Source organism: Ceratotherium simum, chromosome 29, assembly GCF_057802395.1.
Source record: "Ceratotherium simum simum isolate JZ-2026a chromosome 29, ASM5780239v1, whole genome shotgun sequence".
Taxonomy (NCBI): Eukaryota; Metazoa; Chordata; class Mammalia; order Perissodactyla; family Rhinocerotidae; genus Ceratotherium; species Ceratotherium simum.
In genome coordinates, this window is record NC_141928.1 from 727,338 (window position 1) to 740,551 (window position 13,214).

At 66.1% G+C, this 13,214-nt stretch overlaps 1 protein-coding gene across 3 annotated transcripts in view; it reads left to right on the plus strand.

The window, feature by feature from the left end:
- EXD3 (exonuclease 3'-5' domain containing 3) overlaps positions 1-13,214 on the plus strand; it is a 106,304-nt gene that overhangs the window by 90,762 nt on the left and 2,328 nt on the right. For all 3 annotated transcript variants that reach the window (XR_015548895.1, XM_087418689.1, XM_087418690.1), the window contains one exon: positions 12,965-13,058. Coding sequence is in view for 2 of the 3 variants with exons in the window: in XM_087418689.1 (XP_087274815.1) it covers positions 12,965-13,058 (94 nt within the window). In the remaining variant the exon portion in view is untranslated. The remainder of the gene's footprint in view (positions 1-12,964; positions 13,059-13,214) is intronic.

Sequence of the window (13,214 nt, forward strand, 5' to 3'; positions counted from 1 at the left end):
TCACTGCCCAGCTGGGGGCCCTGCCCAGCGCCATCCCTCTTTGCGGTAAATATGCATTCCGCACGTGGTCAGCTGGTAAGAAGGATGGAGACAGGGTCCACGGCTCGGGCCGTGCGGCTGCCCTGGCAGGAAGCAGAGGCAACAGTGAGGGGCTAGCCGCTGCACAGCGGCAGGTGGGAGCACAGGTGTGAGGCCAGGCCCAGCGTTCGATGGGCCTTCGTCAGGAAGGGGGGACCCCAGGGCCCAGGGAGCCCCTGAGGCCCGAGGCTGTCCAGCTCAGCTCCAGAGGAAAGCAGGCTGGGTGTGCCCCAGGGCAGGACCCTCCCTGGGTGGCAAACAGCTGTTTGGGGGGTCCATGCATGTGCACAAGGACCCCAAAAGGCTGGTGTGACAGGGCCTAGTCGGCAGATAAGGGGGTCTCTGAGAAGCCAGGGTTTCTAAATTTGAACCAGGCCTTTGTCACCACGGAGGCATCCTGGTCAGGGTAGGACCGAGCTCGCTCCATGTCAGTGGACTGGTAGCGTTAGTGCTTAGGCGGGGGGCCGGGGTCCCCACCGTGGTTCTCAGGCCGTAGACCCGGTCACCGTGAGCAGAGGTGGCTCACTGCCAAGTTCAGTTGTGTCTGCACCAGGGTCCCACCACCTGCTCCCCGAGCCCCCAGCCATGGCGTTCCCAGCAGAAACCCAGGAGCTCAGCCTGGGCAGCAGCCAGGCACTCTGACCACCCACACTGCATGCTGTCCGCCCCCTCTCCCAGCCCGATGCCCAGGGAGAAGCTGTTCTCAGGGCCGGCTGAGGTGGATCCCAGGCCCTCCCACAGGGGGACACTGAGAAGAAAATGTGCGGCCTGGACGCCCGAGGTGATGGTCTGAGGCTTGGCACAGTGACCGGCCGGCTCCATGTGGCTGAGACCCTGCTCTGTCCATGGACCCCTGCTCTGCCCCCACAGGCCACAGCGAGGGCGGGGTTGGCACATAAGCTCATTGGGGCATCAGAGGGCACTGGCCACTGGCCAGCAGAGAGTAGCACACTTAGGGCTGACCAGAGAGGGCCCTGCCCTGTGCCCCCAGCGGGCCTGAGCACCCCGGACACTGGCTCCAGGCCTCCGCTGCCCCTGGCCCAGGCCAGAGCTGGACACCTCCCTGGAGAGCTCAGGCCGCCAGGCTGTTTCCATTCTCTTTTCCTTCCTTCTGCTATTTTGGTGCTGTTCCCAGAGGGAAAGCCCCTGGACATGTGGAGCGTTCCCAGAGCGAGCTGCCGCTGTCTGGGCTGGCGCATCGGGGCGCAACGTGGGAAGTGAGTGGGGACAGGAGAGTGGCCTCGCCCCAGCGCCCAGCACCTGACCCGAGCAGTGCTGACATTCCACGTGGCCTGTGCCCTGGGCGCCCAGATCCACTTTCTGGGGCGTCAGCCTGTGAGGATGGAGAACCTTGCGAGGCCGGGAGCCACGTGGGGAGGCCTCTGTGGGGCAGGGAGATGGCCCGCCTGTGCCCCAGGGCCCGGAGGGTGAGGGGCGGTGGGTCTCTTGTTGTGAGCCCTGAAGCTGGCGACCTGGGCCTGGGATTGTCCATCAGGAACGTCCGCCAAAAGGACATTCCCAGTGCCGTCCACCATGGGAAAATATTTTATCAAAGAAATTTAAGTTAAAAAAAAGCCTAAGCACGAACCCCTGACGTGGCCAGGCGTAACGTCTATTTTTACTGTCCCTCCGGTCCTCCCCCACTGCGGTAGGGAGCCGGCTGTGGCCCCCATGTGGGAGCGGGTCAGCGACGTCAGCCCCGGAAGTGGGCACCCTGGAGGACGATGACCCGAGGAACTCGCGGGCAGAGCCGGCGGCAGGGTCCCCAGGAGGGAGAGGGGTCTGCAGTTAGGGAAGGCTGAGCCTCGGGGCACAGGCTCAGGGCGCCTAGGAGGCCCCGGGTTGGGCAGGGGCCCCGGGAGGGAGGTGGATGGCGGCCCAGGCTGGTCTCTGGCAGGGGAGAGGGGTGCAAGCAGAGGGTCCTTGGGACTGGGGATGCAAGGGGACTTCCAGGCAGCCGCCGCCCTAGCGCCCACACCCAGAACCTGGGGGCCTGCGGTACGCGGGGGGCCAGAGCCCAGACCCACGGGCCAGCTGGGGCGCCTGTGCCCAGCCCAGTCCTGGGGCCTAGAGACTCTCCCTCTATCCTGATGACCAACTGCAGACGGAGGGACGGACAGGAAGAGGCACAGCGGCCGCTGACCCCGCCCCTCCCCGGCCTTTGTGCTCCGCAGCCCCAGCCCCGTTCCCACACTCAGCGGCCCTGGGGTCACACAGGCACAAAGGCTGCGGGAGGGGCTGCTACCCTGCGAAGGGAGAGACCCCAGCCCTCTGGCCCCGAGGCTGCAGGAGGGGCCGGCCCTGGGTCTCTGGAGGAGAATGGTCCATGTGGAGGGCTCCGGTGCTGTCACCAGGGCTCAAGAGCAGGTTTCAGCAGGACTGGGGCCCAGCACGCCCCCAGACTCACGACAACTACCAGGGTGAGGGCCCCTTCGGCAACTTCAGTGCAGCCCCCGTGGCTGACAGCAGGGAGGGCCCAAGCTGGTCACCCCAAGAGGCTGCCCCCTCACCCCTCCCCTTCTCTTCCAGAAAAGCCCTGGGTCAGCCAGAGCCCAGCCTCGGTTCCACCAGGTGGCCCCTGGAGGGACTGAGGACCCGGACTCCACTGGCCTGGGGACCCCCAGCTCTTGGCGGCCCTGACCCAACCCCGGCCGCTTTAGGAAGGATCCTGGCACTGCTGGGCCGGCCTGTCGGCCACACCCACACCCTTTACACCGAAGCAGCTGCCACTGGACGCGGCCCTCCAGCAGGCAGCTAGCACCACCTGCTTCACAGGGATCCTGCCACAAGCCACCCCGTGCTGTTCAAGAAGTGTGAGGAGGCCACACTGGGCCCTCTGCCCCGAGTCCACCCCTCCCCTCCCCCTCGGGCGTGTCGTCCCTTGGAGCTGCCTGGGCTGAGGGACCCGCCGTGGCTCCTCCAGGCCAGCGCCCGGGGAGGTCAGATGTATGAGTCCCCACCTGGCTCCCAGCTCCCTTCTCCTCGTGTCTGTCTGCATGGGGGTGACCCGGGACCTGGCGGTCAGTGCCACTGCTCTCTGGACCTTCTTCCTGACCGTCCCATCAGCGGTCTGGGGTCCCCTCGGAACAGGGCTTATCTGGCTGTACCCCAGATCTTGACGGAACATTGAACACACGTCCTGTCCCCTTTCAAAGAGTTGACACGCTTGAAGTCAAAACTCAGGGCACAGACGCACCCAGCGCAGGACACACACGCAGCCCAGAGAGGTGCTCCCTGCTGCCTGGGCTGCATGTGGGGGGATGGGACCATAGGCACACGGGTGCATGGACACACGGGCGGCCTGGATGGGCACAACCACGGCCAAGACACCAAGCCAGGCCAGTGTGACGTGGGCCTGAGGTGGAGCTGGTGCCGGCTGGGGACAGGCCATTGGGAACGTGGGGAGGGGCAGCAGGGGTTTCTAGAACAAGCACCAGCTGCCCCAGGCAGAGCTGGCCATGCGGGCGCTCTCAGCACTGTCCTCTCAGGCCTGTGGTCAGTTAAGACGCCTTGGGCAGCAAGAGAATGCCCGATCCCAAAACACAAAGTCTGGGGGTCCTTCTGTCCACACCTTGGCTGGCCACCATCACAACCCCACTCTCCGAAGCCCCCAGCCATAGACTCATCCAGGACCACCAGCCAGACGTGCAAAGGCCACCTCCTAAACCTATCGCTCACCAGGCTCTGGCCACGGCCGAGCACTGGGCTCTGAAGAAATAGGGAGGGCGAGCAGAGCGCCTGATGACCTGCCCTCCACAGGGCGAGGGGCACACGGCGCTGGCCAGGCCTCCAGGGTGGGTGGGCGTCACCCCGTCACGGTCTGAGGGACCCCGACGCTCAGGGAGGCTGACAGCACGCCAAGGGCCCGCGGCCAGGGTTGGGTTAGCGGCAGGTAGTGGCGCACACCCCACCCCAGATGGTGGCACACCGCAGCCCCAGAGCTAGGTCACATGAAATTCAAATTTCAGCTCCAAAGTTTTGTTGGCAGCAGCCCTGCCATGTGTTCGCACACTGCCCACAGCTGCTTTCGCAGGGACGGGTGGCAGTTCCAGGAAGGCCCCCCACATCCCTTCCTGCCCGGTCTGTGGCAGGGCCTGACTGGGCCCAGGGGCCTGGCTGACATCTGACATCTTCCTTTTGAGCAACTGCCAGCCTCAGAGCAGAAGTGGGGCCCAGGAGCCAGGGGGCAGTTAGCCCTTTCGCAGGTGGCCATGGGGCCTGGCTCAGGACAGCAGGCCTGACTTCCGCAGACCCACTGACCACTCAGCCCTGGATGGAGGAGGCGGGACTGGCCTGGCTGGCCTACGGGGTGTGAGGACAGAAGCAGCCAGCCCCTCGGGGCTGCAGATAAAGGAGGCCATGGGCAGCCGTGCATCGGGTCTCGGAGGGTCCTCAGGGTGATAGAGCAGGGTCTGCTGGGCAGCGATTCCTCCATCCATGTCCTGATAGAGCAGGGACCTGTGGGTGGATGGCCAGTGCGGCGGGGTGCCCCATGGTGGGCAGGCCGCGGGAGGAGGCGTGCATCACTCCCACTCCCACCCGGCCACCTTCCCTCCCCAGCTGCGCAAAGTAAGATGGGCTGGGGAGGGGGGGGTCGTGCCCTCCTGCCCCCTCCCCCCACGCAGCCCTGCTCACTGCCCACCCACCTCCTGAGGCAGGGCCACTGTGGGTGGAGCTCTCCTGAGAGTCCAGCTTTGGGCACACTGGGGACAAGCACAGACCTCGAAGGTCTCTGAGGAGAGAGGGGGTGTCCATGGGGGAGCAGCATGGCTTGCGAGGTCTGGGGGCCATGCCCTGGGCAGGATGTGGCCTGGGTGTGACCCCGGCCAGCCAGGGACGGGAGGGGCCTCAGGAGAAGGAACCCGGGAAGGGAGAGGTCTGCTCGGCAGAGCCCTGCACCCCTCCCTGCAGGTGGGGGAGCGGGCAGGGCAGGGGTGCATTATGGGGGTTCCTCAGAGAAGTGAGGGGGCTCGGGCTCCAGCAGGGACTGCTTCTTCCTCTCTCCCCAGTCTCAGCAAAACCATTGCATGAGGCGAAGGCGGTGGGGTGAGGGGGCACCTCTCCTGCTTGGCCTGATTCAGTGTCCCTGGGAGGGGACAGGGAGGGGAAGGGCCAGGAGACCCCTGCTTCTTCGCTCAGCTCAACACCCACTCCTCTTGACACTGCCAGCCCCCCGCTCACTCCAGGGCCCTCACTGGCCCTCCCCAATTACACTGGGCTCCTCATCACACCCCAGCTCCTGTAGCGCCTGAGCTCCCACCCTCCCGCCTGGCCTGCCAAGCCCCAGTTTAGACGTTGCTTCCTCCAGGCCCCCAGCCCAATCTGCAGAACACCACTGCCCTTTGGAGGAGTACTTTGGGGCTCCCCTCTCCCTGGGCCTAGAGCACAGGGGGCAGGGATGGTCCCCTGGCCCCATGTGCAGGCCTGACTTGAGTAGGTGACAGGACCCAGAAACTTTTTTTTTTTTTGTGAGGAAGATCAGCCCTGAGCTAACATCCATGCCAGTCCTCCTCTTTTTGCTGAGGAAGACTGGCCCTGGGCTCACATCTGTGCCTATCTTTCTCCACTTTATGTGGGACACCACCACAGCATGGCCTGAGAAGCCGTGCGTCGGCACACGCCCAGGATCCGAACGCCGGGCCGCCAGCAGTGGAGCACGCACACTTAACCGCTATGCCACGGGGCTGGCCCCAGGACCCAAAAACTTTAAAGCATGTTCAGACCCCCCAGCTGCAGGGCTTGGGTTCAGGACCTGCGCCTGCTGAGGGAGGACCTGGCTCCACTTGTCTGTGGGAGGGGGGCAACCAGGGCAGCCCCTGGGCCAGCACTGCTTCCCCACCCCCCCAACTTCCCCAGCCAGGCTGGCACCCCCACCCCCCCCCCACCCCCCCACCCCCACTGCCCTGGGTGGGAGGGGTGCCCCAGTCCCACCCCATCCTTCCCCTCCCCAGTCCCACTCCCACCCTTCCCCTCCCCGCAGCCCTGGGCAAGAGGGGTCCCCACGTCCCACCCCACCCCTCCCCAGTCCTAGCCCCACCCCTCCCGTCCCCCAGTCCCACTCCCACCCCTGCCCTCCCCCGCGGTCCTGAGCGGGAAGGTTCCCCCACTCCCACCCCCACCCCGGCCCTCCCCCGCGGCCCTGGGCAAGCGGGGTTCCCCAGTCCCACCCCCATCTCCGGGCGCGGGAAGGCAGGCGGTGGCCGTTTGCTTTTGAATCCCGACGGCGCCCTGAGTGGCCCTTTCAAAGGCCGGCGGGGCGGGGTGGGGGCCGTTCCCAGCGCGCCCCGCCCCGCCCGCCCCTCCCCCCGCTTTCCCACGCGGCCGGGCCGCTGGCGGGTTCTCACGGCCCGCCGCCCCTCCCCCGTCTGGGAACGGCCGCCGCTGGGGGGTGCCCGGAGCCCCGGATGGGGGCGCCTGGCGGGCTCCTCAGGGATGGGGGGTTGTGCCTAGCGTGTGGGTCCTGGGGGGCCACGGGGAGGGGGTATATGCCGCCTAGTGGGGGTGCTGGGGGGCACGGTGGGGGGAGGAAAAGTGCCGCCTAGTGGAAGTACTGGGGGCCCCCGAGGGTGGGGTATGTGCCGCCTAGTGTGGGTGCTGGGGGCCACGGGAAGAGGGTATGTGCCCCTAGTGGGAGTGCTGGGGCGGCCACAGTGGGGGGAGGGAATGTGCTGCCTAGTGGGGGTGTTGGTGGGGGCCACGGTGGGGAGGGGAATGTGCAGTCTAGTGGAAGTACTGGGGGCCCCGGAGTTGGGGGGTATGTGCCGCCTAGTGGCGCTGCTGGGGGGCCACGGAGAGGGCGGTATGTGCCGCCTAGTGGGGGTGCTGGGGGGGGCCATGGTGGGGGCAGGGGAATGTGCTGTCTAGTGAGGGTGCTGTGGGGCCACGGGTGGGGGGGGGGAGGTTGCCACCTAGTGCGGGTGCTGGGGGAGGGGGCTATGTGCTTCCGGGGGGGGGGGTGCTGAGGGGGCTGAAGTGGGGCAGGACACCCTCCCCCCAGGGCCTGAGGCCAGAGGGCATCCTCTGGCCTCAGATTCTATTTGGTATAACCCAGAACAGTTGGTCACCGCCAAACACAGGTCCTGGAGACCTAGGGGTTCTGGCCATGCCTATCTTGTGCCTGGGGACAGTGGGCCCTGAAGCACTGACCCCACTTGGGGCATCTCTTGCCGCCTGTCTATTCTTCCTAACAGCCTGGATGGGCTAGGGCACCGAATTTGGCAGATACAGATTGATAGAGAACCCTGCTAAACGTGAACCTCAGAAAACAGGGAGCACCTTCCCAGACATAAGCGTAGCCCACACTTTATCTGAAAGTCACAGTTAGGGCCTGTGTTCTCCCTGGCCCCCTTGGGGGGGCTGTTTCTGTGTTGTGTCAGATCGAGGACATGGAGTGGGCAGATTTGGCCCTGTCCTGGTCCTCTGGCTCACACCCCTTGGCCTGCCTGGATGGACATCAGCCCTGGCCCAACCAAGTGAGCTGGATTGTGGGGTGTCATCCTGATGGGCCTTAGATAGCCTGGGCTGGGCTGCCCACCCTGCTGTCCCCACACAGCGGGGTCTGCGTGTCCTAAGCAGGCCCTGGGCTGTGGCTGGCACAGTTGGAGGAGGAGGGTGAAGGCTTGGGGGGTGCTGAGTACCCAGGTTGGGGAGTGGGTACAGAACAAGCAGTCAGAAGGCCTGCCTACCCATCCTGTTTGCAGTGCTTCCCTCAGACCCTCCTGTGTGACCTGGCCAGGTGACCCTGGGCGGGCGGTGCCTCACCTCCAGGCCCTGGTTGTCTTCCGTGCTGCATCCTGGACACGACGTCTGTCCTGCCCAGGGCTCCCAAGACGTGGCTCTCCTCCCACCCCGAAAATGGAGGCCCCAGGAACACAGCTCCCGTGCTCCCTGGTGGGTGCACGCAGCCTGCTCACACAGACACGCTCCCACGTGAAGTCACATCCACTCCCGCTGCCACACACACCCCCCACATTCACACTCGGCACGCCCAGTCACACAGGCCGTGTCCACACCCCTGACACGTGCAGTCACACGCACTGCCGTGTTCATGCCCCTGACATGCTCACAGGAACTCACCCTCAGCCACTCCGATGCTGGGAGTTCGCTCTCGCACTCCACACACCTGGGTGCCATGAGAAGCACACGTGCAGAGCCCCAGCACTCGTGGCCCTGACCCCCCAGGGGAGCTGCACAAAGCTGACAGTGCCTGAGGGCCGGGAGCTTTGGGGGTGGAGGCTGCCAGCTGGGGGTCTGAAAGCCTGCTTCGTGGGGCCAGAAGAGCACTATTGTTGGGTTTTAACACCCACCCCCACCTGGTGCAAGCCAGCTTACCATCCCCAGCCCCGAGCCTCCCTGGGGCCTGGGGCCTGGCCCTTCTGCCCCCAGCGTGTGCCCCTTGCTGGACCCTGAGCCTGTCTCCAGTGGAAGATCAGGCCAAACCAGGAGGAGCTGTGCCCAGGGCCGGAGCCAGTGGGATCTTCCCGGCTCCTGGGTCACGTCACCTTTGGGGGCAGATGGCGAAGGGCCCCACAAGGTACAGGCAGGACAGCGTGGGAGAGTGAGGTGTGGAGCAGACCCAGGCCCCAGCCGGCAGGCAGGCAGAATCTAATTGCTTCCTCTAGGGCCACAGTCCCACCCTGTCCAGCGAGGTGTCAGGCCAACAGCCCAGGCCAGGGACCTTTCATCTTAGCCCTTTGTCTCTGCAGCCGGCACCATTTGTTGGGGCAGCTCTGGGGAGTCAAAGTGGACCAGCCAGCCTGGGGAGGCCTTGGAACCCGCCGGTCCCGTCCCGGGATGGCAAGGGTGGACAGTGGGGGGTAGCACTTGGCAGGGACCAAATGGACAAGTGCCCTGGGGACACGACACTGGCGTCCTGAAGCTGAGACCCACCTGTTAACTCCACTCGCCTGATGTGAGTGTCTGAGACACTCACCGTGTGTAGGTGTGCTCGTGGAAGTTGCCAGAAACCCCTCAACGCCATGCTGGTGTTTCTCTCGCCAAGTGCTGGGAAGGGGAAATGTCTGTTTTCTTCTCCTCTCCCCCTTTGCACTAAATGAGCAAGAAATGACCCATCACTCTAAAGCCCAAGCCCCCATCCTCCCTGCCTGTGGGGTCAGAAATCCCAGAACGGGGTTTCCCAGGACCTGGGCACCAGACTGACCTCACTTCCATCCCCTGGCTCCCGCTGGGTGGGGGCTGCAGGGGCAGGCGGGGCCATGCTTGGAGCCCCAGCAGCACTGGCCATTAGGCCAGAGCCAAGGTTTCCACAAGCCTGCCCCTTGCTCAGAAGCAGGGGGTCCCATGCGCTCTCGGGGAATTGGTGCCTGGTCTGGGCACAGAGTGGAAAGCCCTCAGACCAGGATACCGAGTGGCTGGCCCTCTCTCCCAGCTGGGAGGTGGGGCCTGAGCCTCTCCTGTGCCAGAAGCCTGCTGGGCAGGGAGAGCGGGGGCCGTGGGAATTCCCGGGGCAGCCTGCCGGCGGGGGGGAGCTCAGGTCACAGGCCTGGCTTGCTGGCTGGGCAGGGAGCCTCACCCAAGTCCTCCTCGGGAGTGGGCCCCTTCACTCGGATCCCAGCCTGGACAGGCCACTTCCTGCTTCCCTGCTCCCTCGGGAGCGCAGGTTCTTTCTCACGCCCTGTGCCATGGGGGACCCAGGCTCATCCCAGCCTCCCCTCACCCTCAGCACCCCACTCAGGGAGGCCCGGGGCCCAGGGTTGTTGGGGCTTTGGGGTGTTTAAAGGCGGCCGCCAGTCCTTGGCCCTGGGAGGGACCGGTGGGCTCGGGGGAGGAGCACGTGCAAGGACCCCTCTGTGGCCGCCTCCTGGCCCTGCCCACCACATTCCGGGGCCCTGGCTGCGGCCTGCCCCTGAGCCCTCTTCACTCCCCCACGCCTGTGCACCAGGCAGCCGTCCCCTGTTCCGTGCGTGTGCAGCAGACACCTGCAGGCCCACAGACCAGGGCAGGCATGTGTGGCCCATGCACCCGGGACTGGTGGGGACAGACATTCCTGGGGACATGCGGTTCAGGACAGACGCCGTGACTTTGCCTCACTCGGTTCTGGCTCTGCGGACCGAGCTCACTCCCCTGGGCAAGTGTGGCTGGGATTCCTGGGCCCAGCGCTGAGAGCAGGCCCACTGCAGCTGCCCCCCGCCAAGTCTCAGCCTCACTCAGAGGAACCGGCAGGTGTCCCAGTGCCTGTTGCAGCCCCTCCTCAGACACCCGCGAAGCCCAGCAAGGCTGTGGTGTGCCAGGGTGCACCCGAGCAGCCCTTTCCCACCCTCCTCGGGTCTGGGGAAGCAGGGGGCTGCAGAGGCTGGACCACCAGGTTGGACCTGCCTGGCTGCGGATCCACGAGCCCCACCAGTCCCCAGGACCAGTCCCTGCTGGAGGCCCAGCCCATGGGAGGCAGCCTCGCCCCCATGCCCCAGGCAGTCCCTGGTTGTGCCCTGAGTCAGGCGGCACGGTAAGCGTGGGCTCCGAGCAGTGGGAGCCATGGGAACCAGGTGCGCAGGCAGACCCCTGGGACCACGGAGCCAGGAGCCTTCCCAGCCCCTCCTACCCCCAACTCACCAGGCCCCTCCCACCCAGCGGGCTGGGGGGGCGTGGAGGCCGGCCCTGCCCTCAGGCTCTCAGACTAGATGGCATGTGCCGAGACTGGGTCGGACCCACGGGACCACACCTGTCCAGAGCCCCCCACCACCACCTATTGGTCTCTGCCCAGACCCACTGGCATCCCAAGGCTGGGGTCTGCACGTTCCACTCGGGGGAGGGGCATGGCTCAGAGGCCGCCTGCCCACGCCCCCTGGTGGGGCAGTGTGAGGACGGAGGACCCTGGTGTGGGGTTCTGGCCAGCTGAGGGCTGTGTGACCTCCGGAGCCCCCTTTCACAGTGGGAGGGCAGAGGCTCCGCTCCCTCAGTGTCAGGGAGGCCAGGCCTGTACCTGGCCAAGGGCAGGGCCACAGCCTCCCTTGAGGGGTGGCTGCTGCCTGCCCACAGTGGATGGTCAGGCAAGGGTTGCTTGACCCCAGAGCAGGAGATGGACAGGGAGGCCCTCGGTGTTGGGCCCTCCTGTGGATGGGAAACACAGGGCAAGGGGGGCCAGCAGGCGCAGAACCGGCTTTTCCAGCCGGGGGCGGGCAGGGCCTCCCAGGGCCTATCAGGGTGACAGCAAGGCCCAAGAGTGGGCAGCCGCCGTGGGAAAACCAGCACCGGTGGTTCCCGAGGGTGGGGCCAGGTCCTTGCGGAGGGCACTGGGCATTTGTCTGCATGTGGTGACTCAGCATGAGCTGGCGGCCCCGCCCAGATGTGCACACCGGCCCCAGGTCCTGGGAAGTCTGGCAGACCCCTCACAGATGACCCCACCCTACTCTCCTGCCACTGTGTCATCCCTCCCACACCTGCTGGCACTGTCCCCTTGGGGCCTGGACAGGGAGAGCATGGGCCTCTGTGGCAGGCAGCCCAGGGCAACGGCCAGAGACTAGACTGCCCGTTTGTTCTCAGCTTCTTCCCCAACTGGACCTGGAGTGACCACAGGCCAGATCTGCAGCCAGGGCTCTGCCTGCTCTCCTGTCCCAGGAAGCCCCCTGGATCTGCAATCAGGAAGGCAGGGCTCACAGCAGCCTCCCTGTGCCCAAAGCCAGTCCAGAGTCTGGCTGGGAGAGGTGGTCAGGGGGACAGGAGGGCCCCCAGAGGGGTGGGGAGGAGGGTCCTGCCTGGGGATCAGCTAGCCTGGGCCTCCTAGCAGGGGTGGCCCCACCCATCCAGCACCCCCAGGCCCCGGCCCCTCAGCCAACTGCGATGCTGGAGGTGGAGCAGTGAGGCCACAGGTAGTGGTGTCGAAAGGCCCGTGGGAAAAGGGCGGGTGGGGGCAGGGCAGGGCCCCTGACGTGGGCACGCCCTGTAGCTCCAGGGTAGCCTGTGGCTGCCACCTACCCACCCGCCCCGGAAGCCATGTCATCCAGGGCGCTGGCGCTCATCCAGGAGGGGCCGGAGGAGCACAGGCAGGGGCCCCTCCTCCCTGCAGCCTGAGAACCCCCCAGGTCCTGCCCTTGGCTCGCCCTCCTCCCGCAGGCTGCTCCCACGTCCAGAAGGGCTGTCTCCATGGGTACCTGCGCATACCTGCCTGGGAGCCGGGTCTCAGCGGGCACCCAGCCCCTCCTGCCCTCCCGCGGGGCCCTCCCTGCCTCGCCTTGGGAATCCTGGGGTCCAGACCCGCCTCCCTGCCGGGCAGTGACCTTCACGGGGCAGCCCTGGGGTGGCCGCATTGGGAGGGCAGGATGGACCCCACAAACCCCCACCCCCACACCCAGGGTCTTCGTAAGGTCAGCAGGGCTGAGCTGAGCTCCTCCTGGGAGTCCACTGCAAGTCCTAGACAAGGTCTCTGCAAAGCAGCAGAAGTAGCTTCACTCCTGCCCCCTCACGGACTTGGTGCTCCTGAGGCAGGGCAGCCACCATGCATTGTCAAGAAACATGGACACTGAAATGGCCCCGGCTTGCCCTGAGATGGCTGAGGGGTCAGGGCAGCTGTAGGGTTGCCCACCCTGACCCTTGAAAGCTGGGCCCTGCGTCCCCCAGGTCCGGCCCAGTGGGGACCCAGGCATGGCTCTGCCCTCACGGGCTCTGGGGTTGGGGAGGACAGCCGGGTGATGACGGGGTCCTGCAGGGTCTCAGGAGCTGGAAGAGGGCGCCCAGGGCCCACTGGGAGCTGGTGTAGTCAGGGAGGGCTCCCAGGAGGTGGTGTGCCCTGTGGTCCTGCGGGAAGAGGAAGGAATGTGTCATTTTTCTCCGTGAAACACCTTGGCCAGACCCAGAGCTGCAGGGAGCATGGGGCTGGGAGTGGGGGGATGGAGGGAGCCTCCCCTGGCCTCAGCACCTCCTCCGCCCCCAGGCCTGTAACTGTGACCAGTACCTGAAGGTCTCCAAGGACATGATGAAGCAGCTCATGGGGCTCATTGGCCACCAGGAGGGCCCCAGCAGCACAGGTGAGTGCACCCCACAGGGTCAGGTGGGCTTGGTGGGGTCTGTGGGTGGCGGCCCACCTGCTGGGTGCTCTGGGGCTAAACTGCAGGGATGGCCAGCAGGTTGCTGGCCAGGGGGCTGATGGCAAGGTGCCGCCAGGTGGAAAGACGGCACTCGCG